At 45.0% G+C, this 26,050-nt stretch overlaps 1 protein-coding gene and 1 long non-coding RNA gene across 2 annotated transcripts in view; one reads left to right on the forward strand and one right to left on the reverse strand.

Moving 5' to 3' along the window:
* LOC307064648 overlaps positions 1 to 26,050 on the forward strand; it is a 61,377-nt gene that overhangs the window by 20,224 nt on the left and 15,103 nt on the right. Inside the window, exon 2 of the long non-coding RNA XR_013811303.1 lies at positions 16,700 to 16,816. This is a non-coding gene — a long non-coding RNA (uncharacterized lncRNA). The remainder of the gene's footprint in view (positions 1 to 16,699; positions 16,817 to 26,050) is intronic.
* On the reverse strand, positions 18,021 to 22,193 carry LOC307064754 (protein FAM170A-like; the record flags this gene model as incomplete). The annotated part of the gene is made up of 3 exons (XM_079721458.1): positions 18,021 to 18,856; positions 19,636 to 19,776; positions 22,124 to 22,193. 3 exons carry the CDS (start codon positions 22,191 to 22,193, stop codon positions 18,021 to 18,023), a joined length of 1,047 nt encoding a protein of 348 aa, XP_079577584.1.

Genomic DNA, 26,050 nt, shown 5'->3' on the forward strand with positions numbered 1-26,050 from the left:
CTTCCACCAGGGTAAAGAAGTCCGCACTGCAGTTCACTGTTTCTTGGCAGTTGTGAAAAATGCAATCGGAGAAGTTGTCAGGGACCTTAATTAAAGCTCCCGGAGTGACTCTTTTGCATATGCAAATTATCCTCACTGGAGAAGCCTCTGTTTACATACTGAAGGGTCTGACAAATACTGATTGCAACTGTCCGTGTATTTTGGGGTGTTTGTCTCAAGTACCACAAACACGTTTATTCTGGTGATATTCTGAAGGGAATGGTATGAAAATAAACTCTCTAATGTTTCACAAGCTGATGTGTCAGCAGCCTTGAAATTGAGAAAAATGAGCTTTGAAAGGAAGAAATGGGTGAAGTTGGAGCAGGTGATTGGGGACCAGGAACAAGGGAAAGATAAAACATCAGTGAGTCACAGTGGTGGAAGGGCACTGACATTTGAATGGAAGAGAGTCCAAGAAAAAAGGAAATTAGAGAAACAAAGATAAATGAACAGAGAAGAAGTATTTGTCAATTTTTTCATCAGGATTTAAACTTTTTAAAAAGTATTTTTCTTTCCTTTTTGCGTTAATGTTTATAAGCACTTGTTGATGCAACTGGCACTGTACTAGATGCTTTATTTTAAATTTTATTATTACAACCCTGTGAGGAGGCTAATAGTGTTTAAATGTGTTTAATAATGATTAAATGTGTGAGCCCTAGAGTTTGATCGTCTGGAGTTGGAATACCTGAGGTGTCACCTATTGGCTGTATGATCTTGGGCATAGTAAGCTTTTTGTACCCCAGTTTCTTCATCTGCAGAATAGTGGCAATAATAATAATATATAATAATAATTATTATTAATAATAGAATACCAACATTATCATATTATTATGATATACTATATAACTGTATATTATTATTAACCTAATCTCTTAATATTATTATATTAGTAATGCTATTATTATTATTAATATTATTATTACTATATCTCGCTTTCCGGGCGGCTGGGACGCAGGTGGGCCTGGCGGGTCCGCGCGGCCTCGGGGCCGGAACCCGGTGTCCCCGCCCACCCCAGCGTCCGCCGCGCGCCCGCCGCGCGCCGAGCCCCACGCCCCGCGCTTCCGTCCTGGGTCTCGGTGGCCGGAGGCGCATCCGGCTCCGCGGGACAGGCGGGCGCCGAGGTCGCTTGTGTTGGGGGTAGTGGTGCGGCGAGGATCCGGCGCCTCCGCGGAGCATGGCGGGTCAGGGGCTGGGGGCGCCGCGCCTTGCTATGCCCTCCGCACTTTCCCGGCTCTGAAGCCTTGAGAACACGGCCAGGCAGCGGTAGTTTAATGGGGAGTTTGCCTGCTGGGAACTAGGGGCCTGCTGGGGTCTCAGTTCTTGGCTGGCCCCGAACACGAGGTTGCCAAGCGTGTGACGGCAGCAGGTAGGAGTGAGCCGCTGGTGCAGTGATGAGCAGGGAAGGAAGGACACTGGCTGTTGGCCTGTGAACCTAGGCAAGAATGACCAGCCAACACAATCCAGACCAAGGTCCGTGGGCCCAGCTCGGTCCTGTGCGGCTGGTCAGTGGAATCGACCTGCAGGTGTGGCTCTTGTCACTCTAGGGCTGGCTTCAGGACAGATGAGGCCAGGGAACCGTCCTGGATTCTCCAGGAGGGTGCTCCGGAGTGGAGCCGGGGGGCTGTGCCCGGCTCAGCACGGTGGCCACGCACGTCCAGTCTGCCGGCCAGGGCAGTGGGGAGCCGGGGGAAGTCATGGCCTTGGGAGTCTCCTCCTGCTGTAAAAGAACCCGCAGGCTTATAAAATAACTTTTGTGTGGAATGTTGGTGGGTTGAAAAGCAGTTCTGTGTGCTTTTCCCCCTCAGTGTGGATCAGCAGTGCTGAGGCAGCAGGCGTCATACAGAAGTGTGAGCAGAGACCATCTGGAATCCCCGAACTCCAGGGAAACTAGAGGTGACAGCCAGCCTAGTGAAGAGGACAGGAGCTGGGGGCGGTGGCGCTGGCAGCAGCCCAGCAGGCACCCCTCGTCTCAGGGCCCTAGTCCTGGATCCAGCCGGGTGGTCAGGGGAGCTGCAAGGTCTTCTGGGTGAGCAGAGCCCACAGTCCTGAGCTGTTCTTCGCTGTGTTTGCGTCGTCTCCCCCCATCCAAGGGGAGAAATCTAGATGAGGTTTAAGAATCAGTGCTTTAAGAATGTGGATCTCATAGGTGAAACCTCGGAACACATGTTTTCAGCACAAGGTGTTAAAGTGAATGGAAGGATTCAATGCCTTTTCCAGGAGAGTGTCTCCATGTGGGCAGAATTAGAGAATAAATGGGTCTTGAATTAAAAAAAAAAATATATATATATATATATATATATATATATATATATCATAAGGTTACGGTGAGAATTAGAAGGTTAATATATGCAAAGAGTGTACACATGGAAGCACTCAATAATGACTGGCCATTGTTATTACCATTTATATTAATATTCCAGTTAAGTGGTTGAGCATCAGAAAAATCAAGTCACATTCTTCAGGTACACCAGTTAGTTTCAGACCCAGTTGAATGTGACTTTAGTGCCTGTGCTTTTAATCACATCCCATAAGGAGACAGCAGAGCTATTTTCTAACTGCAACATTAACTGACTCTTTTTTAAGTTACTTAAACTCTCTGATTTTGTTTGGGTTCCCCCCTAAAGCAGATTCTATGACAAGGGCTTGATGAATGGTCCCTAGGGAATGTGATTTTTCTTGAAGTGTATATTAACGATTTATTAAATAACGACTGTAGCCAAATCTGATAAAGCAGGATAAGCACAGCAGATTGGGAAGAGTGCAACAGGGAAGAAAGGAAGCCAATCCAAGGATGCAGTTTTAAGAGGGTGGCCGGGTGCAGCTGGGGCTCAATGCTAGCAGGGCCGCACTGGAGTTATACAGAATATGCCTCAGAATGGTCCACCAGGGATGGGGAAAGGTGAGTGTTTATTTCCCAGTTCCTATCCTATGTTAATCAAGCGTTGCTCCAGGGGTGTTAATTTCCTTGTACTTACAGTTTTGCACATGACCCATCACAGCCCAGAATCTCAGTGGACAGAGAAGCTTGGGCCAGAAAGCAAGTGACGGGCAGTGCAGCAGAGGTGTGTCATTTTGTCAAAGGTTATATCTGCGGCACAGCTGGTTGCCACAGCCATTTGAGCAAAGCCGTGCGCCAAGGGGTTATAAAGGTGTTTAGCACCTTCTGCCTACTGGAATACACATATTGATTCCATGAGATATTTGCTTCACGTTTGCATAGGTAAATTTTCTGTCATTCACACTCAGTTATTGAGGTGATTCAATGAGATGTGTGTACAAGTGCTCTGAAAGCTATGTCATGTAGACTATTACACTACACATGTGATATTGAGATCTCCAAAGCTGAAGGTCAAGCAGTGGTTGAACAATTTTTTTAACCCATTAGTCTGTAGGTACTTTTGAACTCAACACCTCTCTCATTTCATGTAAGTAATAAACCTTTCATACCTTCTTGTTGTGTGTCATCAGTCTTGACTTTCCAACCAGATTTTGGGTGGGGGGTTTATTCTGTTTCTTCAGAGTGGTTACAACACAAAGAAATCTGGATTTCAGCCGAAAAAAATCACCTCAAGACCGCAACAGGGCATACTTCACTGAATTCCAAACTGATTGCTGATGTGATCCTTTGGATTGGAAAAGTCCAAACAGTTCATCTGCCCCATCCCTGGTCATTTGGCTAGTGGCTGTCTTGGATGCTGGACCCTAATATTCTAAGGTAAAAATAGAAGAGCAGAGAATAAAAGTTTATGCTGACTAGGTTAAAATCTGAGCCAGTCTGGCACTTTCTGTCTTGAGTGGAAATCAATCTGTGTTCTACTTTCAGAGCTAAAATACAGTTATGAAATGTTGAATTTTCTTTTTTAAAAAAATATCTATCTATCTATCTATCTGTCTATTTATTTGGCTGTGCCAGGTCTTAGTTGTGACCTGCAGGGTCTTTGTTGCAGCGTGTGGGATGTTTTAATTGCGGCATGCGGGATCTAGTTCCCTGACCAGGGATTGAACCTGGGGCCCCCGCACTGGGAGCATAGAATCTCAACCGCTGGACCACCAGGGAAGTCCCGAAATGTTGAATTTTCAATGTTATTTTTCTGCTTTGTGTTTGAATTCTCACTTCTTCACTTACCTGCTGTGGGATGTTGGTCACATTACTTCACCTCTTTGGGCTTCAATTTCCTCATTGCAAACTTGAGATAATATTAATAGTAAATCCAAAGAACTGTTACGAGGATGACTGTAATGTGTTTGGAACATAAAGACATTCAATTCATGTTAGCTGCTAATATTATTATCATTATATGTTTTGACAAAGATCTGTAGGTTTATTTTTTGAGTGTTTAAATGTAATGGTTATTTCTATTAATTGAATTTAGTGATGAGCTGCTCTAATCTGACATTTATATGAAATATAGAGGCTCTTAGAATTATCTTGATGTCTTGACTGAGAGAGAAGTTTAAATGCTTTTGACCCTCTGGGGAGCCCTCTGACATCATGAAATCACATATCCTTTCTAAAGTTGATTTTCTAAACAGAAAATTGATAGCCCGGTCCATAACTGATTTAGAAACAATTGGAAAATGTCAGGTAACTTGCAAAGGAATAATGATTTTGCTGCTGCTACTGTGGATTAATAGAGGTTGTTTCCCACTTAAAGAGCTGCAAGTGCCTTGTGTTCTTATTCCAGGTACTTGACATGTACCCTGTGAAGGTGATTTGGGCACACATGGTACCTATGTAACAGATCTCTATCTCATAGACTTATGTAAAAGAATGTAAGTGTAGCCCAGTGTAATAGTCTGACCGCATTTTTAAAGCATTTTAATTAATTTATTTTTATTTTTTAAAATTAAAAAAAACTTTTAAAAATTTTTGTATCTTTAACGTTTTTTAAATTAAACAAATTTTAAAAATATTTTAGATTTTATTTACTTTAAATTTTATCTGACCCCATTTATTTGATGTTTGCTGACATCTTAAACCTCATCCTTCCCTCCTCCCCTTGTGCCCCACTTCCGGGAAATCTGATAAGAAAGTCTGAGTGAGGGCTTCCCTGGTGGCGCCAGTGGTTGAGAGTCCGCCTGCCTATGCAGGGGACGCGGGCTCATGCCCCGGTCCGGGAAGATGCCACATGCCGCGGAGCGGCTGGGCCCATGAGCCATGGCCGCTGAGCCTGCGCGTCCGGAGCCTGTGCTCCGCGACGGGAGAGGCCACAACAGTGAGAGGCCCGCATACCACCAAAAAAAAAAAAAAAAAACAGAAAAAAAAAGAAAGTCTGAGTGCTTCCACCTTTGGTGTTGATGGGAAGTTCAAGCCACACAAGCCCCTGCCTGTGCACAGAGGCCCTCATACCAGCCTCACCCTCTAACCACCATAAAAGCCCCCGCAGGTCTTCTTCCAGCTCTCACAAACCATTTTCAGTCCAGCTTATGAAGGCTACCCTGCTCTCCCCAGAAAGCCTCATTAAGTAAGTAATAAACCTTTCATACCCTCTTCCTGTGTGTCATCAGTCTTGACATTCCAACCAAATTTGGGGTGGGAGATCCATTCTGTTTCATCAGAGTGGTTACAACGCAGAGATATTGGCGTGTACTGAAAGGAACCAGGGTTTCTTGGAGAACTAAGTCCAGGTTTGGGGCAAGGACAATACAAGGTAAGTCTGGGATATCTTGTCATACTGTAAAGCAGGGAAGTGCTCCAAGACTAATGGGATCATGTCAAAAGAATAACAGAAGCCAGGATGAAGGGGCTTCCACTTGTCAAAATGGGACAATTTGAGCATTGAAAAGAAGAATGATGGTACGAGATTATATCACATTGAACATAAATCTAGAGTGATAGAAGAGGGGAAAGAGAGGGAGAGAGAAGAAATAAGTAGGAAAGCTCTTCTTTACAGAAGATTATAGTAAATGTAGAAAAAGGAGAGAATTTTTTTAAAAAATCACCATTTTGCACCTGAATGCAATTCAAGCAAAGATCATCAAAGAATACTAAAACTTTTGAGTAAAATGTTGTTGGAGGTGGCAAGAGGTATTATCCCATGGATTATGTGTTTCCATTGCCAAGGAAAATTAACCTTTAGAATAGATACCTGACACAATGGGAGGCATACAGTGTCCCCTGTATGCTATGTAGTACTTATGCCAAAATATTTAACCTGATTCTCGTAGTGAAGAACAATTACATATAGAATGTGGGGCATAATATAGGACAACTGTCCTGAATTTTTCAATGTTGTGAAAATAGAAACAGAAACAAAAAGAATGCTCTTCAGGAAAAGATGTAAGATACTAAAAGACAGGGCTTCCCTGGTGGCGCAGTGGTTGAGAGTCCGCCTGCCCATGCAGGGGACACGGGTTTGTGCCCCGGTCTGGGAAGATCCCACATGCCGCGGAGCGGCTGGGCCCGTGAGCCATGGCCGCTGAGCCTGCGCGTCCGGAGCCTGTGCTCCGCAACAGGAGAGGCCACAACAGTGAGAGGCCCGCGTAGAGCAAAAAAAAAAAAAAAGATAAGATACTAAAAGACATAATCAAAGGCAATGTGTGAACCTTGATTTGACCCTAGATTGAAAAAGTAAAACAATTAAAAAAAACAATTTTGGTCAACTGGGGAAATTTGAATGTGGATATATGAAAGTGATACTCTGATTATATAGGAGAACACTCATTCTTAGCAAATGTGTGATCTTTAGGGATGAACTGTCATGGTGTCTGGAACTTATTTTCAAATGGTAGAGCAAGAAAGTATATATATATATACACATATATATATATGTATATATATATATTTTTTTTTTTTTTTTTTTTTTTGCGGTACACAGGCCTCTCACTGTTGTGGCCTCTCCCGTTGCGGAGCACAGTCTCCGCACGTGCAGGCTCAGCGGCCACGGCCCACGGGCCCAGCCCCTCTGCGGCATGTGGGATCTTCCCGGACCAGGGCATGAACCCGCATCTCCTGCATCGGCAGGCGGACTCTCAACCACTGCGCCACCAGGGAAGCCCTGAGTGTATAATTTTGAAAAGCTCCTCCCACCCAAGGAGTTTCTTCAGACCCCGAGGAAAAGTCTCTAGTTGGGAGGGGAGATGTTTTCCCGTACATGTATTGAGCACCTCATATGTAACAGGTGCAAGTCACCATTCAAAGCGTCCTTTATGTGTGTCATTTAATCCTTAATGATGATAACACACACTTGTATAGAACTTCCTCTGTGCCAGACTCTGTTCTAATTAGTTTACATACATTCACCCATTTAAATCCTCATCACGAAGTGTATGAAGTTGGTAATATAATGATCTTCCTTTTGCAGGTGACCACTGAACCTTAAAGGAGGAACAAACATAGTGCCCTAGGGCCTAGGGCTGATCTCAATATTCATAAACCAGGACAGGACAATCATCTTCTCTTGACAGATGAGGAAGATGGGGTTCTAACAGGCTAAGGAAAACTGCCCACAGTCACAGAACAAGTAAGTAGCACACTTGGAAATCAAACTCACGTCTGATTTGTTCCAGAGCCCCCATTCTTTCCATTTTGCTGCTTTGCCTCCCAGAGACGTTTTTGCTTTGTCATAAACCGCAGAGCAGAGCGTGGCACTTTTAACGAAGGAAGAGTTTGCCAAATGAAAAGCAGATTAATGAGATATTTGGGATGCTTTGCAGTAAATAAATCTCAGAATTCTCATGTTCTCCCACTCACATCGTTAAAGCCATAACAGTAACAATTACCTCAGCCTGGTTGAGGCCGTGTGGGAGTGTCTGTCGCCCTGGGAAGACACTGGGGACCCACAAAACTTTCCTTGAGCTGACTGAGCCATAGGTCAGAAATTGGATATATCAGAGGTTGGCTTTCCCCGTCAGAGCCTCGTCTTGCCCCTCCTGTTTCTGGCTGTGTCTTGAAACGCGGTTACCTGAGGAGAGGAATAGAGCTTAAAATTGGGTCAACATTAAGAATATTAGAAATGTCAATGTCAACCTGTTCTCCGAGACTTAGAGCACCATTTGAACACGATTGCCCGAGACTTGAGTAGAGTCTATCTTTTTTCTTTTTAATAATAGGTAATCTTAGCTATTCCCTGGGAATTAAAAAATACCCCTTTGAAACTGAGAGGCCAGAGCAGAAATGTAATTATTTCTATATGATACACAACTGAATTTAAAGCCAGATGCTCACATTTATATTCAAGAGGAATGTGTGTCTACTTAACGCTGGTGTTGAGGGTCTGGGGGATGTGAAGACAAGCAAGTCCCGGGCCCTTTGTCTAAGAGCTAGGAATCTACTAAGGGAAATGGGGTGTAAGCTGTAATAATCTGTGCTGCGAGGGGAAACATAGCATTTACTGCCCATCCGCCACAGGCCAGGCATTGTGTCCAGTACTTTATACAAGGCCATGGCAAGATGGATGTATTAGCCCCATTTCTAGGGGAGGAAAGCAAGACTCAGAATAAGTTGTCCTGGGCCAACAGCACTTTATGAATATGGCTGAGATTCAGACTCAGGTGACTCTAATGACAGACCTGCACTCTTTCCCCTAGGATTTACTGTTAATTAGGCAGGATCCACTTAATGGTCTAACGTATTAGGTATCCTTCATGGGATTTAAAGATTCACGAAATTAGCTCACCGAGTTGCATAACGTTTTGAGATGACAATTTTTGACCTGGGGTATTTTTTTTTCTTTTTTTTTTTTTTTTTGTGGTATGCGGGCCTCTCACTGCTGTGGCCTCTCCCGTTGCGGAGCACAGGCTCCGGACGTGCAAGCTCAGTGGCCATGGCTCACGGGCCCAGCCGCTCCGCGGCATGTGGGATCTTCCCGGACCGGGGCACGAACCCGTGTCCCCTGCATCGGCAGGCGTACTCTCAACCACTGCGCCACCGGGGAAGCCCCTGACCTGGGGTATTTTGAGGAGTCTTGGGCGAATCAAATAATTTTCAGCTTTTTCCAAGGAATGTACAAAACAGAAAACTTTACCCATTTCTTGTGCTTTTATGTTGGTGGGGTGGTTATGGATGGTCTTTGGGTGAGGGATAGAAGAGGTCTGGATAACCCAGATAGCTCCATTACTTGGTGAGAAATAATGGTTTTGAAGTCTGACTTGGCTACTTTAAAGTGGCTGTATCAGCTCAGTAGGAGTTAGCAGTTTGATGTGGCTACCAAAAAGCCAGTCTTAAGAGAAGTATCTCTGGTGGGGGAGGTAAGAACCCCACTCTGCTTTGCCTTGGTCAGACCTTAGTTGGAATACTGTGTTAAGTTCTGGGGACTGTAGACTAAGATAAATATAAAGCAACTAGGACACACATTCAGGAGAAAGTTTGGATCACAATGTGGAAATGAAATCTGGACGTTTAGGGAAATAGGGCTGTGCAGCTGAAGAAAAGACTTGAAGGGCTGAGATAACAGTCTTCAAATATTAGAAGGATTGTCTTGTGGAAGAGGAATGTTGATTTTTTTTTCTCTGTGGCCCTAAAAGATGCAACCAGAAGCCACAGGCTCTGGGGAAGTGGATTTGTCCTTACAAGGAAGAATTTTTTGTTCTATCTGCCTAAATCTGTTTTATCTGCCTAAATATGTTGAGTTTTTTTTGTTGTTGTTTTAGAAAGTGGTGGATTCCCAGTCCCTGAAGGTCCTAGGACAGGTGCCAAGTAATTACTTGGTGGAGCCATGGCAGAGGAAATTCAAAGGTACCGTGGATTGGATTTCACAAACATCAAAGTCCTTCCCAACCCTGAGCATCTCAGTACCTGTGGACTGTCCTTCCAGGCTTTGCCTCCACCTTTGTCACTAGGGTTGGGGTATGTTTTGGGGGGATGGATAGATGGATGGGTGACGGGGAATAGGACGAATGTACAATGGCAAAGCAGTTACTTGGTCCATTCAAATTTGGTCTGCCATTTTTAAATTTTGCCTTTCCTATATACTCATTTGCTTGCCCTAAACTCTGGGCACCTGGAGGCCTTTGCTGTAACTGCTTGTGATCCTCAACATCGTACCCCATCTCATGCAATTGGGTTCTTATAAATGTTATTTGACAGTGATTTTTATCAGGTATCAAGTATTGTCAGGCTCCAATAGTAAGCGAATCTAACTTCGCTGTATGTACAAACGCTAGGTTTGTAAAGCTTGTGGCTGCCTCCCCTCTCTGGGGAAAGACAGAAGCTGAATTCTTTTCCAAATTTCAGTGAGATGGAAATTTTGGGACACCCATGAGACAGAGAACCAGTCAAAGGGCTTCACACTTAAAAGTAGCCTTAAAAATTACCCATGTGCCAGTTGCACTACTCCCAGCTCCCTGTCAGGTAGCAATCTTCAACTGTTTTGAAAGATCTCTAGCTCTTTTTATCCAATTAAGGACTGCAAGTGATTGACAGAAGGTTTTTGCTCATAGTCTACAGCTGAACTCTTGTGTCAGCAGTAAATATTCCAGCAGAAGGAGTGGGGGTTTGATCATTTTACTGCTTTCTGCAGGGCAGACTCTGTGGGCTCATGGCAACATCTAATCTTCAGTGACCCCAGTTGTCACACCCAGGAGTAGGTTTCTCTCTAATCCTTTTCAGAGCTATGAACAGCAGGGAAACATGATTTATAGACCAAGAGGCATTTTCATCATGGGATTTGTGAGCATTTCATATCGCTTTCCTCATTATGGATACACTGCCCATCCTTTGGAAGAGACACTAAGGTGTTGGTCAGATCCTGTTAACCTCATTTACTTCCATGAATTCATGTCAAGTGTATTATGTTCATGGAGGAGATTTTCAAAACCCTACCAAATGGGTTTAGAGGAAGATGGGGCTAACTTCAGATGACTTCTTTAGGCCAGAGGTTTTCCTAGGCACCAGTAATCATCTGATTCTGCTTTCTAGGGCTGCTTCCCTTACTTACAATTCATACATAGAAGCTAAGTCCTTGATGCAAAGGTGTTCTTTACAGCTGTGGGTTTTACCTCAATCTCTGGGCTCCTTTAAAAATAAACTTTGAATATTCTTCTCAACCCTAGTTATTTGAACTCTCTGAGTCTCAGCTCAGTTTATTAACCTGATTAATTTGCAGTGGATCTCTATGTCTTATGTCCTTAATACATTGCTTCACACAGGGGCACCAGCTCAGGAAGATTTTGTCTGTTGCAAATTTATGAGGAAGTTGAATATTTATTTTTGGTACTTTTTCACCACCTCCCCAACATCTACCTCCTGATGAGATACCATTTCTTCTTCTTCTTCCTGTCTCTACATTTCCAATGCCATTAAAAAATGGCCCAATTCTCAGCCTGTTTTCCCCTAGTCCTTGCTAAAACAGTGGCTGATGATGGTTTAAGTTAAGGCACCACTTCTCATGAGGTTACTTGTATTTTAATAAAAATCTTTGAAGGGTAAACATTCAAAGTCCTGATTCTCTATGGTTAAATTTTAGGCAGTGTAAAAAATAGTTTTAGATGGAGACGAAGGGAGTTGGGTGGATTACACAGGACATGGGATGAACAGGGCTGTCACTTGTTTTGTTTTTTGCGGTACGCGGGCCTCTCACTGTTGTGGCCTCTCCCGTTGCGGAGCACAGGCTCCGGACGTGCAGGCCCAGCGGCCATGGCTCACGGGCCCAGCGGCTCCGCGGCATGTGGGATGCTCCCGGACCGGGGCACGAACCTGTGTCCCCTGCATCGGCAGGCGGACTCCCAACCACTGCGCCACCAGGGAAGCCCGAGGGCTGTCACTTTTGTTCAGTTACATGAACATGGTGACAGGCAAGCATAAATGCAGAGATGGCATTCCTGTGCTGGTATGGGGAAAAGGAAGAGAGGCCACTGGTCAGGACATTGTTTTGCCTAGGGAGGAAGAAGATCCAGTACTTTGGTAATTTATTTAAGCTTTTGGGTTTTTTTTTGCGGGATAGAGGAGCAAGTAGGGGAGCTCATACTTGAAGCCGAATCCGGCCTCCGTACCCTGACACTGAATTAAATCTCAAGACAGAGTTGTGGGTGAAGTAGAAAAGAATAGCTTTATTGCTTTGCCAGGCAAAGGGGGCTAGAGCAGGCGATTGCCCTCAAAACTCTGTGTCCCTGACCTGGAGAGGGTAGTGAGGAGTTTTATAGTAATCGTTCAAAGAGGAAGGCATGATCAGCTCATGGACATTTCTCTGATTGGTTGGTGGTGAGGTAAGTGGGTGTCAGCATCATCAACCTTAGGGTTCCAAGTGGTTCTGGGGTCTGTGTGTTTGTGGGTAGCACACCATTAACTTCTCCCACCTAGTGGGGGTTTCAGTATCTGCAAAACAGCTCAAAGATATTGTTACGTGTATCCCTTAAGGGGGAACCAAGACTCTGCCCCAAGGCTGCACTAGTGTTTCTTTTGACTATTCCTCCCTTGTCTCGCATCCCCTCCCTTCTCTAATTAGCAACTGTTTGAACCTGCTCCTTGGAACTCAGGGAAGGTCATGGAGGCTGAATGAAGCCTATTTCCTGTCATCAAGAAATGGGGGACACCGATACAGGCTTTGTGCCCAGGAGCCCACAGGGTCCTGCTAGGGATCATACTCAGTGCAAGGAGATGTGGAAAATGCAGAGATAAGGAATCACGGCCTCTACTTTCCAAGGGCTCCTACTCTATGTTGTGGGGGAAATCAGACACATTCATTAAGAGTCTGCCCGATTGAAGGATGTGAAAAGAGTTATCACAGAGGTACAACTAACATGCTGGGAAAATGTGTGGTCCATTCTCACTGGGATATCTGGAAGGGCTTCCTGTAGAAAGTGGGATTTTAATTGAACTTAAAAACAATTTGTACTTTGAAAAATTATACTCTTGAAAGAAATGAGTTGAGCAAGCGCCTGTCCTCTGATGGAGGGAGGGAAGTCTGGCCTAGTTGAGGCGGGAAGGTGAGTGTTACGCTTAGTCTGGAAAACTCGGCAGGGTCTTCAGCCCTACGGGGCTTTGAACGTTCGGTTGACTATTTTTGGTTTTATTCTTCTCGCATTGGGAAGCCATTTAAGATTTAAGCAGGGGAATAATATTCTTCAAGAAAATAACTGTGACCAGGATGAATTGAAGGGAGGGAGAAACGACATACTCATTTATCTACAATTTGGGGAAGAGAGGAAGATTATCTCTAATTCATTAGATGTGCATTGTATCAGCAGGAGGGAAATAAGCAGCATATCTTGATACATAAATCCTCCTCCCATATATGCATTCTTTTTCACCAGGGAGCAAGTATTTGGCAGCCAAGTTATCTTTAAAGTAATAATAAGAAAGCTATTTGGAATAAATGTTTCAGAACCATTTGTTACTTTGCACAGACCTATGAGCAAATAGGATTGAGCTAAAGCATTTACAGTGGTATGTGGTTCTGCAGGGGCCGCCACCCTATTATATATACTTTTATCTTGGCTAAACTCCAGCTGTTGCCACTGCTATTAGTCAAAGAACTGAAGTGTCAATGAGCTAATCAAAATAGCAAAGTGGGAGTCGAGTTTTTCCGCCTGTTTCCTAAAGTCTTAGGAAGATTGTTTCCTTTTTATTCCTTATATTCAGAACATAAAAGCCTCCCAGACATCTAATCTTTACTAGGTCAAACATTTCAAAAGGCAGTGGGATTATTTTCCAGTTGCTTTTCAGTTTAAGGCAAGTGTTTTAGCGGCTTCCAAAGCCTCCCTCCTGAATCAATTTATGAAAACAAAAACAAAAACAAAAAATGAAGGAAAGGCATTATTAACCCAACTACATTGTCTTGGTGTAAAAATCCTAACATATAGCATAGTGGGAAAAGGTTCTGAATCATGACCTAAGAGATGTGAGTTCTAGACCCAGTTTTGTGAGTGCATAGCTTGGTGGTTTTGTCAAGTCTCCTATTTGACACGGAGGGATTAGAATTTTTCTGTATGGTTTCTGTACTATTCAGTAGTATTGTTCACAATTACTTTTGCCTAAGGAGTTTAGAAAATGGAGAGACACATGATAATGTTGCAGGAAGAGGGACCTCTTCCAGGGCCCAAGAGTGGGCTCTTGTCTACCACTCAGAAAAGAATTTTCTGAGGAGACACACGTGCTGACAAAGCAACAGACTTTATTGGGAAGGGGTGTCCGGGCGCAGAGCAGCAGGGGAAGGGAACCCAGGAGAACTGCTCTGCCATGTGGCTCGCAGTCTCAGGTTTTATGGTAATGGGGTTAGTTTCTGGGTTGTCTCCGGCCAGTCATTCTGACTCAGGATCCTTTCTGGTGGTGCACACATTGCTCAGCTAAGATAGGTTCCAGCGAGAAGGATTCTGGGAGGTTGGTAGGACATATGGACAGGAGTCTCCTCTCTCCTTTTGACCTTTCCCTAATTCTTGCGGTTGGTGGTAGTTGGTTAGTTCCGCGTTCCTTACCAGGACCTCCTGTTTTAAGATAACTCGTGCAAGTGGTTACTATCGGGCCTGGTCAGGGCAGGCAGTTTTGGGCAGTGGTTTCCCTAAAAATAAGATTGTGGTCAACAATTTTGGGTGGAAGTGATGTGTGTTACTTTTGGGCCAGAACTCACACTGCCAGTGTGAGGCTCCAGAATTCTTTCTCTCTACAAAGATGACTGAGAGAGGTGGCTTTGTCAAGCTGGGGGCAGGAATAAGGAAAAGGAAGAGCAGAACTCCTAGGCAGCCCATGATGGGCATGTACAAGGAGCGGGAAATGAACCTTTGTTGTTTTAAACCACTGAGATTTGGAGGAATTATTCAAGCTTATTCCTTTTTCTTTGTTTGTTTGTTTCTTTTGCAATATGCGGGCCTCTCACTGATGTGAGAGGAAGATAATAACAATGACAAGTAGCCAAAGCTCTGAAATGGAGACTATACTCCATTATAGCCAATTAATGGGAGTGGGAAGCTCGGGCTCACTGTCCAGGACATAGAAATAAAAGGTGAGGATGTTCTGAGGGATCTCTTGGATCTCTATAAGCCTTCATCATTTCTGCTGAGTAGGGTTGACAGATAAAATATAGGCTGTTCAGTTAAATATGAATGTCAGAAAAACAACGAGTACATTTTTAAGATAAGTATGCCCCAAATAGTACATAGGATCTACTTATACTAAAAGTGATGACTTACTATTCATGTGAAGTTCAAGTTTAACTGGGTATCCTGTATTTTTATTTAGTAAAGGTGACAGCCCTACTGATGATCCACAATGGAGGCAGTTCAGGAACAGTACATGCTGGCTCTCGGACAGTCAGAAATGGCTTCAGCAGATCCAGGTACAGTATGAAATTCTTTTTGGATGTAGCTCAGAAGCCATGGCCAGCCCTTGACTGCAAGTACTGCCTCGGGTTTCCCTGAGGTGGGGTAAACCTTCCTCTTAATGGCCTTTGGGTAAGTCTAGAAGACCATATCCAAGGGGAGCCCCAAAGTCAGTTTCATCCTCACAACCATGTTTCCAATTCCTGGAATTGGCTGCATGTGACTCACAAGAGCTGAGGAGGTTTGTGAAAATTGGGAGTGTCATAGCTTGAACCCTGTGTAGGTAAAGTTTTGGTGTTCTGAGAGTTTTAACAGGAGAAATGTGAAAGACTCCAGGTCCCCAGGTAGATAGAAATAATCCTGTTCTACTTCTGTGTATGTGACAAGTCTCGAATAGTTCAGAGAGCAAGTATCTGGTCTTAGAAAGACTGATCCAAGCTTGGATGTTTCTGGTGACAAGGCAAGGTCGTGAGTTTGAAGTTGACCTTTTATGGTTGAGGAGACAATAAGGTGGTCAGAAGGGAAATCATGGAGGAGACCTTGGCTTCATCCATTGTGCAGGCTTGTATATGTGGTTCTATGTAGATTGTGTTTCAAAGGTGGAGCTTGTTTACAACTATGAACATTCTCCGATGTGCTTTTTGGACCTTCATACCCAGAGCGAGAGCAGTGCCGAGGCTCTAGAAATGCCCTGGATATTCTGAGCTGTCAGTGGCATTTCCCAGGTACTGTTCCCTTGGTGCCGCTCCTTGAAATGTCCAAAAGGATTATCATGTGTCTTGTGGCGGGTCCTAGCATTGTGAAAGGAAGCTGCTGCACCTGGCTCAGAGGATTTCGGATGTGGTGGGAGGAGTAGTAGTACTACGACTATAGATTGTATCACAGCATATCTCTTCCATCTTGAGAGTGGGGTTGGGGGGTTATGAAGGGGGACTTTTATTGTACTTTTATACATTGTACCCTTGAAACTAATTCAATTTTTTAAAATTAATTTATTTATTTTGGGCTGCATTGGGTCTTTGTTGCTGCTAGCGGGCGTTCTCTAGTTGCAGGGAGTGGGGGCTACTCTTGGCTGTGGTGCACGGGCTTCTCATTGCAGTGGCTTCTCTTGTTGCGGAGCACGGGCTCTAGGCACGCAGGCTTCCGTAGTTGTGGCACGTGGGCTCGGTAGATGTGGCACACGGGCTCTAGAGCGCAGGCTCAGTAGTTGTGGCGCGCGGGCTTAGTTACTCCGTGGCCCGTGGGATCTTCCCAGACCATGGCTCGAACCCATGTCCCCTGCATTCGCAGGCATATTCTTAACCACTGCTCCACCAGGGAAGCCCAATAATTCAGTTTTTTATAAAGAGAAGATTCCTAATATTATTCCAAAATTTTAAAAATATGTAGTTGGATAACACTATGAAAAATTAACTGATATATTCTTTTATTATTTCTCTTTGCTCCCTGGATTTTTCTCCCCATCCAGTCAGCTAGGCACTGTGAGTTCACTGCATTAGGAAGGTAAAGACTCAGCAGAAATGAGGGAGAAAAAAAGAAAATTCTCAGCTTTGGAATGTTCACAGCGGAGGCCACAGTAGAACAGGTGAGAATTCTGTGAACAAAAAATAAATGTCGTCTCAAATGCAGAAAAGTATTCTCTGCACTGGGAGGCAACAGAGGGCGGGAGGGAAGGACTGAAGGAGAGAGATCAGTGTGGCCAGGGACATGGAGACTGTGCTTGAGGACGATATGCCCAGGAAGAGAATCAGAATCTGGAGAAGATTGAGCCTGCACGTGATCATTGCCTCCAGCCAGCACCCTCATCTCAGACATTGGGAAATTCAGAGAGAGAGTGGGAGTACGTTAGGAGGGCCACGCGCAAAGTCTGTGTGGCAGGGGTTGTGGCCATTCCCTATTTGTGAGGAGTCCCCAGCAATTTGCAGGCCTCTTCTGGAAAATGCTGGCGGACGTCTCTCTAGTGCTTATGTGAAAGCTTGTTCACAAACCTTGAAAGATACAGATGTAGATGACAGATAGATGCATAGATAGAAAAATGTAATTAAATAAAAGCTCCAGGAAAGGTTTGGAAAATGCCCTTTATTGCATAAGACGTTTCTATTGTCATACGATGTTAGACTGAGTGCCGGTCCCTTCATCCTCCTTCAGACCACGGCATTCTGTCTGCTACTATCCCGAGGGTCCTTTCTTCTCCCTGGAAGGGATAAAACAAATGAGGTAGAACAGGAAGAGACAAGAAGCACTCCAAGCTCTGCTGGTCAGGGTTACCCTCCAGCGTTGCCTTAATGCTCAGAGCCACACACACCACAGTGAGCTTGGCTCCAGATCAACTACCACGCAACGAAGGTTCTGGAACATTTCCATATCTCGGGGGACCTCATTTCCACGTGACTCTCTTTTATATTCCCCTTTGTCACAGAAGGCTAGGTCCAGTGGTCAGGGTGAGATCTCGGCTCAGGCCCAAGGCTCTCAGACCTCAAAGTTCTGGTCCTGCAAGGGCCCCTGTCCTCTCTTCAGACCACTCCTGGCTCTCTCTGCCGAGAAGGAGCTGCTGGCAGTATGTCCTCTAAGAGTTGAGGTCCATCGTGCAGACCCTGAGAAAACTCCTAGGAAAAGGCTCCACCTTCTTGTTTAAGTCAACAGAGGTCAATGCCTTTATTAGTGCTGGGTGTGTCCCATTTGATGCAACTGCAGAGCCATTAGGTCAACCAGCACATGTGTGCGGCCCCTTCCCTTAGACTCCTCTGGGCCCTCGTGACATAGGCTCAGAAGACTGCCAGCCTCAAGCCTTACCTCTTCCAAGGCCACACCGTCTCCAGGATCTTCTGTCCCATGAATCTTAGGTGCTGTGTGGAAACCAAAAGAGAGAAAAGACCCTGCCTGCGGGGTCTCTTTGGGCTGGGGCCTTCTAGCTTCTCTTCCTCGTCCTCCTCGTCCTCCTCGTCCTCCTCATCCTCCTCGTCGTCCTCGTCCTCAGAGGTGGTCTCGGGTTCCACACTGCCCTCCTCCTCAGGAGTGCTCTCGAATTCCACATTGCCCATCCACTGGGCCATGTTGAGATGAAAGACACGGCAGCTGAAGCCCTCCAGGACGCCGCCCTTCACGTGCTGCTGGAGGATCTCCAAGGTGGGGAAGACCCGGCAGCAGGCCATGCACCTGAAGCCGGTCTCCATGGTCACCATCCAGTCCGGTGTCTTGGCCCTGGGTGTCTCCTGGACTGCAGGTGACCCTGATGGGCTGCCTGGCTCTGCCCTTTCCTCATCCTCTTTCTCCTCCCCAGTGGGCTCACTGTCAGACAGGAGGCTTTCGGTGAACACATCAGAGGGGTAAGTGCCTACTGTGCACGCATCCTCAGGAAGGGTCACTTCTTCTATTGTCAGCTGCTTTTCAGGCAACTCCAAGGCTTTCTTTGTCTTCCAGGAGACAGCTACACCCTTGTTCACTTGGACCTGCATGTAGTATATTTTCATGCCCCTTTCCTCTTTGTCTGGGTGCAGATCGTTCTTACAGGGTGAAGAGGGTGAGGAGGAGACACAGTGTGATGGGGGAGCGGTCTCTCCTTCTTCCTGAACCTGGTCTAGGGGTGCTGTAGGCTGGGCAGTGTCTCGATATGATCTCCGGATTCCTGAAAAAGGAAATTAAAAACATAATAACATGCATGGGCCATGCCGGAAGCTGAGGGAGTAGGTGTGGTAGACGAGAGAGGGACATTTGCATGACGTAGCTATGTCGTGAGCTTGGTGTCTGTTGGTCGTAGGACGGAGCGGTGTATCTGGTGTCATCTGTGGGCTTTTCATGTGCGTGGGGGGGAAACTGGAGCGGTGTCTGTATACAGGGGTGTGGAGTATGGTGTTGAGGGCTGTGGTATGTGAGCGATGCGGCTGGATGCGTGTACGACGAGGAGTGTGAGTTTGGGAATATCTGTGGTGCATTACTTGTGGAATGTGGCTGTGGTGCTTGGGGTTTCTGTGTGCACTGAGAAGGGCTGTGCCTGGAGGGCGGATGTATGTGTGAGCTGTGTGCACCTGAGCTGGATGGTCCTGCTCTCAGGCTGGAGGTCTATGATGCAGAACTCTGTCCTTCTCTGGAAGCCAAGGCAAAGACAAAGCCTACATTTTCCTCTGAAGATGCTTAATCTGGTCCCTCTTCCCTCCACCTCAAGCCCAGACCTTTCCGGCCCCTGCTCCTTGACTTCCCCACCATGGTAGTACCAGGATTCACACACACCCCCAGACTCAGCTGGCATCCACGCCCTCAGAACAGCTCAGCCATCCTGCCCAGGCTCCTCCACAGAGCCCTCATCACGTCTGATGACCCTGGGTTTCCTCTCAGCCTCCCTGGGATCTGTGTGCCTCCTGCCTCACAGCCAAGCACCCCCTCACCTGAGGAGCCCCGCGCCCTTACCAGCGTAGATGAGCTTGCGCCGAGAAGAAGCACAGGAGAAGTATGTAGAGGCAGAGGAGACCTCCCCTGCCCCTGGGCTGCAGCCTTGGGCGAGCACAGTGGATCCAAGGTGAGGGGGATCCTCTTGTGACTTCGAGATTCCTGAGGGAGGAATGAAAGGCTCAGGGTGGGTTCATCAGTCCTCTGTCCAGAGGTATTTACCGAGTGTCTGGCACGTGTCAGGTGCAGTGAATACACACAGTTGAGAGTGTGGTTCCCAGTGGATACTGCAGTATTTAATTCAAATCAGTACTTACTCTGTCACTGTCTTGTTGGTAATGTAGGCCTCGGTGGTGACTGTGAGTATGTGGGAAGAGTGAGTGATGTGTATCAGTTAAGTCTGTGGTAAGTGTAGGGTTGGCATGGGGAATACGGTGCAGATGTGTCTTATCTGTGTCTGTGGCCTTTGTGTGCATGGTTTCTGTTCACAAGTCAGGAATTCTGGGACATGTAACTTTTCCTCATTACATGGTGTGGCTTGTATTTATGGTGTGTGTTCATCCATTCATTCATTCACCAAGATTCATTAAGCAGCTACTCCTGTGTATCTGGCACTCTTCCATTGTTCTAGTCTCTGGTAATGCTGCACATTCTAGTAGGGGAAGACACAGACTAAACAAAAATACAATAAATATATAATACCGGAGCTGGTGGTAAGTATATAAGGGTTGCCAGACTAAGCAAAGAAAAATACAGGGCACCCAGTTAAATTTCAGTTTCAGATAAACCCAGAATAATTTTTTAGTGTAAGTATTCCCATGCAGTATTTGGTTTTACTTATTTTTAGTGTAAGTATGGCCCATACAATATTTGGGACATACTGATACTGAAAAATTACTTGTTGTTTATCTGGAATTCAAATTGAACTGGATAGCCCATATTTTATCTGGCAACCCTGACATGGGTTAGTGAGAATGTGGTTTACTGTGGTTTGTACAAAGCGGGTCTGGCATTACTCAAGAATGTGTTATAAGTGTGGTGTGTATGACACGTGACTGGTTCTTATAGAGGTTTTTAGAGATGGCTGAAGTTAGCTGTGTTTGTGCAAGAGTTGAGATACATATATATATAGTGTGTGTGTGTCATATATATATATAGTGTGTGTGTCTATATACATATCTCATCTCCAGCGTTTGGTGTTGGAGGAGAGGATTGTGATACAGGTGGGTTGTATGAGAACGTAGTACAGAAGGGATGCATGTATATACCTCCATGTGCTGTGTGTGGTTTAATAAGGAAGTTATATGTGGGGTGTGTGATATTTTTGCTGTATCAGAGTGTACATGGGTGTATGAGTTACTGTCTCATAAAACACCCCTAACAAGAATTCTGTATACACTCTTACATACACCGAGTGTCATCTAGGTCCAGGCAGGGTGACAAGAACTTTACCACGCAGACTTTATATCTGGTAAGCACTCTACCCCCATTCATCCCGCTCTTCTCTGCACTACCACACACACACACACACACACACACACACACTCACACACACACACACACACACACACAGAGGAACATAGAGCAAAATATTCTGAATGGTCAGGGGCAGTCATTGCCTTCCCCAGCCTGTCCCAGCCACTGCCTGAAAATCTGCCTGCTGTCTAGAGCTCCATTCCCAGGGCCCATCCTACAGTCTCCAGGGCCCTGGGCCTGGTAGGAGCTTCTGGGCTCTAATCTGGGGCAGAGGCCTCTAGCTGGAGCTCTGGGGTGACCACCCCTCTCCCAGGGCAAGCTACTCGCCTACATTTAATGCACGCAGGCACCACGTGGCCCGTGGCTCTCAGAGCTCCCCGCAGGACCCTGAGGCCATTTGTCACCCCCGCCCAAGCGGTCTCAGTCTCTGGAAAACCCTTCCCTTCCCTTGATCTCCTTTGGGAAATTCTTCCTGTTGAAGGAATAAAACCTCCTTGCTTTCAATATGACACCATCCCTAGACAAACTATCTTCTTTCGAAGTGCATTCCACTTGTCAAGATATTTTTCAACAGGGCCTTCAACTCATGGGGCTTCTCCTTCCACTTTGGTAAAAGAGGCCAAGCAACTCATGGGTCTCTCTCAGCATCCTTGCATCCTTCACATCCCCCACCTCATGACCCCAGGGAAAGATCCAAGAGAATAAGAGAGAAATCGGGGACTGAGAAAAGCTGCACCTCTAGGTCTGTGCAAGCAGGATGCAGCCTGCTGTGAGTCCGACAAAGCTCCAGGCCCGGCTGCCCCAGGAGAGAGTCCTCAGACCAGCGGAGCTGACCTCCCATCTCGCAGGGGGCATCTGGCCGTTCTGTGCCGTCTCACACCACAGGGACCCTCCGGATGGATACGGCAGCATCAGTGAGACAAGGTCTCTCGCTCCCTGCTTCACAGGTGACACGTTCTCAGTCCCCCGCTTCCTAGAGAAGGTTCAGTTTGGCAGAAACCCATGTGCCCCAGACAAGTTGCCCCCCACATACCTCCTCCGTTCTCGGCAGTTTCCTGGGACTCTTCATTTTCCAGATGTTTCCTCTTTTGTCGCCGTTCCATCGTCCCAACTAGAAGTCTCCCTTAGAAGATGCCTCAAGAGATGTCCAACTCCTCCTCTTCCCTACCGGTTGGCCCTTCTTGGCTCTTGGGCAATCCGTTGCAATGATTCAATACAAATAAAAATAGTCAAGTCTCCTAAATGGCTGAAAAACTTGTACCACTTAGTGAACCAGCAGTACTGCCTAGTGCTCACCAGGGCTGTTATGTTTGCAAGGTTGCCAGGCGCACATCGGAATTCTGTGACCTCAGTGATGACATCAGAGCATTCAGTGGACCTAGGTTGAGCACAGTGTCTGCAATAGCACAGGCCCCATTTTCAAGAACAATTCCTTTTTCCCAGCCGAACCTTTCCCGTGAAAGGGAAAGGTTCATACCATATCTATTATAAATTGTATCATACCATGTCTATTATAAAATTCACATTTTGATTGGAGATCTTTTAATGTCTTTTCTAGAGAGATTTAATATGAATATTTTAAATGGTTTCCAGTTTCCCTGTGTATTATTGACATTTTAAACTCTGCACTTCAATTTTCCCTCAATACGTGTAATTTTGTCACGGCTATTTCTGTACTTAAAGATGAGGAACTATATAATTGATTTCTTCATTTTTTTCCCATCTCTTTCCAAGCTACTGCATTTGATTGTGTCTTATGAATGAGTGAAAAATGCTAGTCCTTGAGTCAGGTCATTGGGCCCTTTACCAAGTAACTCAACCTATCTGGGCTTCAGCTTCTGTATGTGCGATCAAGAGGCTTGGACTGGCTGACTTTTCAAATGCTGTGTTTCTTTGATTCACTCTCACTTACTGATCTGCTACTTAAGAAGAGGGTCTGTTCTCATAAAGTAGCAACAGTCTTTTCCTAACCTTGGGTTGGGCGGAGTTTAACTGTTCGTACTCAGTTTGTTAGTTATATTTCCTTCTACGTATGCTTAGCTCTAAATAATTTATATGGCTCTTGTGACTATTTTTAGATCTTCTTTTTTTCTTATTTTCTTTTACAGTTTCTAATTTGTTATTGCCAGTGTTGAGGAGCCTGATTGATTTTTAAAATTTATTGATCTTGTATGTGTGTGCCTTGTTGAACCGTCTTATTAGTTCCTGCTAGTTTATCTGTGGGTTCTTTTGGGTTTCCTAGATAAATGAGCATATTAAATGTAAATAATGTGTTCTTTGGATAAAGTTTATTTTCTTTTCTTTTTTTTATTAGTTTCTGCTTTATAACAAAGTGAATCAGTTATACATATACATCTGTTCCCACATCCCTTCCCTCATCCATCTCCCTCCTTCCCACCCTCCCCATCCCACCCCTCCAGGCGGTCACAAAGAAACGATTTCTAGGAAAAAAAAAAAAAAAACAGCTAGATTCATGGTGGTTCCCTGGGGGAAAGAGCTTGGGAGCATGGGTTTTGGGCATACCTGTTTCTAAGGCAGACAGTTCCATTTATGGAATGAAAAAATACAAATTTTGAAGTTATATACAGAAATGGTATCTGAAGCTATGGGAATGAAAGAGGTTGCTTATGGTGAATGTATAGTGTGAGACAAAGCAACTACAACACTTAGGAGCTGGGCAGCGCAGGGGGAGCTGGCTAAGGGGACTGAGGAGTTGGCAGAGTTGGTGGAAAACCAAGACAGGATAATGTCAAGATTGCCCACAAAAGTCTTTAAGGTGGAGGCAGTCAGCTGAAAGTGTAGATGAGGACTTGAAAGGTCCAGTGGATCTAGCAACATGAATGGCACTAGTGACCTTAGCAAAACCACTTTTTTCTTTAATAGGGACTTGGATCAAATATTTACAGACTGGTTTTTCACCTCCATGAATGTCCAACAGGACATTTGATAGTGTGTTGGACGCTGAATTTGGGATGTCCTTCATTGTATGTGATGCCCCATGCATTGCAGGATGTCAAATGTCATAGCACAATCCAGTCATTGAGATGATAACAAACGCAAACGTTAATTACTCTGATTGAGAACTACTGCTGCTAAGATATCAGAGAATTGGAATCCCAAAATCCAAGCCAAGCCATAGTTTTAGCAGCACACCTGGGAATGGAAATCCACAAAGACTTCCTGGAAGGGGTGGAATGGAACAAGTTTAATCAGGACAACAGCCTCACTTAGGTGTTTATTTGTTTCATGGAAGAATTCTACAAGCAGAATCCTAAAGTGAACATTTTGCAGAGTTCTGCCGTTGTTTCTGATGAGAAACTTTCCATATAAAAATAATACAGTTCCGGAGAAATAAGGACGTTAGGAGACCTTAGATTCAACATACCTATAAAATAAGACGTATAATACATGCATTGGTATTGCATCTAATGGTGTTGTCATTGATGCCAGTCACAATAGTTATCATTTACTGAGCTGTCGTGTAAGTGGCTTAGTTGTGATTCCCTAGAAGCTGCTTGAGACAAGGACCCAGATGCACATGATTTTTGAGAGTGTGCTCTTTAAGGTAAGCCTGTAAGGGAGTCAGGGAAGCAGAAGGAATCATCGAAGAATGAGCGCTCAGATAAATTCATGGCCTGACTCACAGGGTGCTCTGGAGGGATTATACTGCAGAGTTGTCCCACTGTCCCACTTTGAGGCAAGAGGTGGGACTATTGTAGCCCTAGGCCAGTCAGGCATTGGTTGCCGCCTCCAAGCCAAAGTCGGCAGGCTGGTGGGCAGGGAGGCAGGGTGAATCACTCTGGTGTGCCTGTGCCTGCTAGCTCCTTCATTCACACCAGCTGGAGAATGGATGATGAATTAAGGGTAAAGGGGACCTGGGTGGGGTGCTCACAGTCTTTATTACAATGCCAGACACCTAACATATATTATTTCCCTTTTATTTTGAAACAATCTCAAATTTACAGCAAAGTTGCAAGCATGGTACAAAGGGCTTTCCCTCTCCTCCCAACCATTTGAGAGTAAGTAGCTGACCTAATTCTCCATCATCCTTGAGTACTTTTTTTAATGATTTACAGAATTTTATTATTTAAAAAAATTTTTTTAATTGAGATATAATTGACATATGACATTATATTAGTTCCAGGTGTGCAACATAATGATTTCATATATATTGCAAAGTGATCACTGTAAGAAGTTAACATCTATCAACACATAGTTATTTTTTTTCCTTGTGATGAGAACTTTTAAGATATATTCACTTAGCAACTTTCAAGTATACAGTACAGTATTTTTATAGTCACCATGCTGTCCATTTACATCCCCAGGACTTACTTATCTTATAACTGAAAGTTTGTACATTTTAATCATCTTCACCCATTTTGCTCACCCTGCAAAAAGCACTTTTGGTGGAATAACAGGACAGAATCCATGTTGGAGTAGGTTGGAAAACAAATGGGAAGTGAGGAAGTGGATACTGGATGTGTAGCAACTCCACAAAGAAGCTCAACTCTGAAGGGGAGTAGACAGCATGAGAGATGGAAGATGAGATGGAGGTCGTGTTTGAGTGTCAGCAGAAGGATCGAGTGGAGAAGCTGAAGAAGTAGGAGAGGGATTAAGGATGACCACAGGATGGAAGTCTAGGAGCAGGGAGGACGGATCCATTCTTGAAATACACTTCGGTAGGAAATTAGGGGGGGAAAAATTGTACCACCTCAGATTCCAGAGAAATGGAATTTAGAAAGATGTAATATAAGCAAAGGGCAACAGAATTGCGTGGCTCTTTTTAATGATAACTTGGAAAACTCCTACTGGGACTAACTGCACGGAATCCATTCCCACCTGCATAATCCAAGAAAGACTAATTACTGAGAGTGACTTCAATCAAGAGGGTAATAGTAAATAAATAAGGAGCCACTGTGTCTTTATTGTAGCTTTATATGGAGCCCTGGTCATCGTATCG

Source organism: Hyperoodon ampullatus (genome assembly GCF_949752795.1).
Source record: "Hyperoodon ampullatus genome assembly, chromosome: 15".
Taxonomy (NCBI): Eukaryota; Metazoa; Chordata; class Mammalia; order Artiodactyla; family Ziphiidae; genus Hyperoodon; species Hyperoodon ampullatus.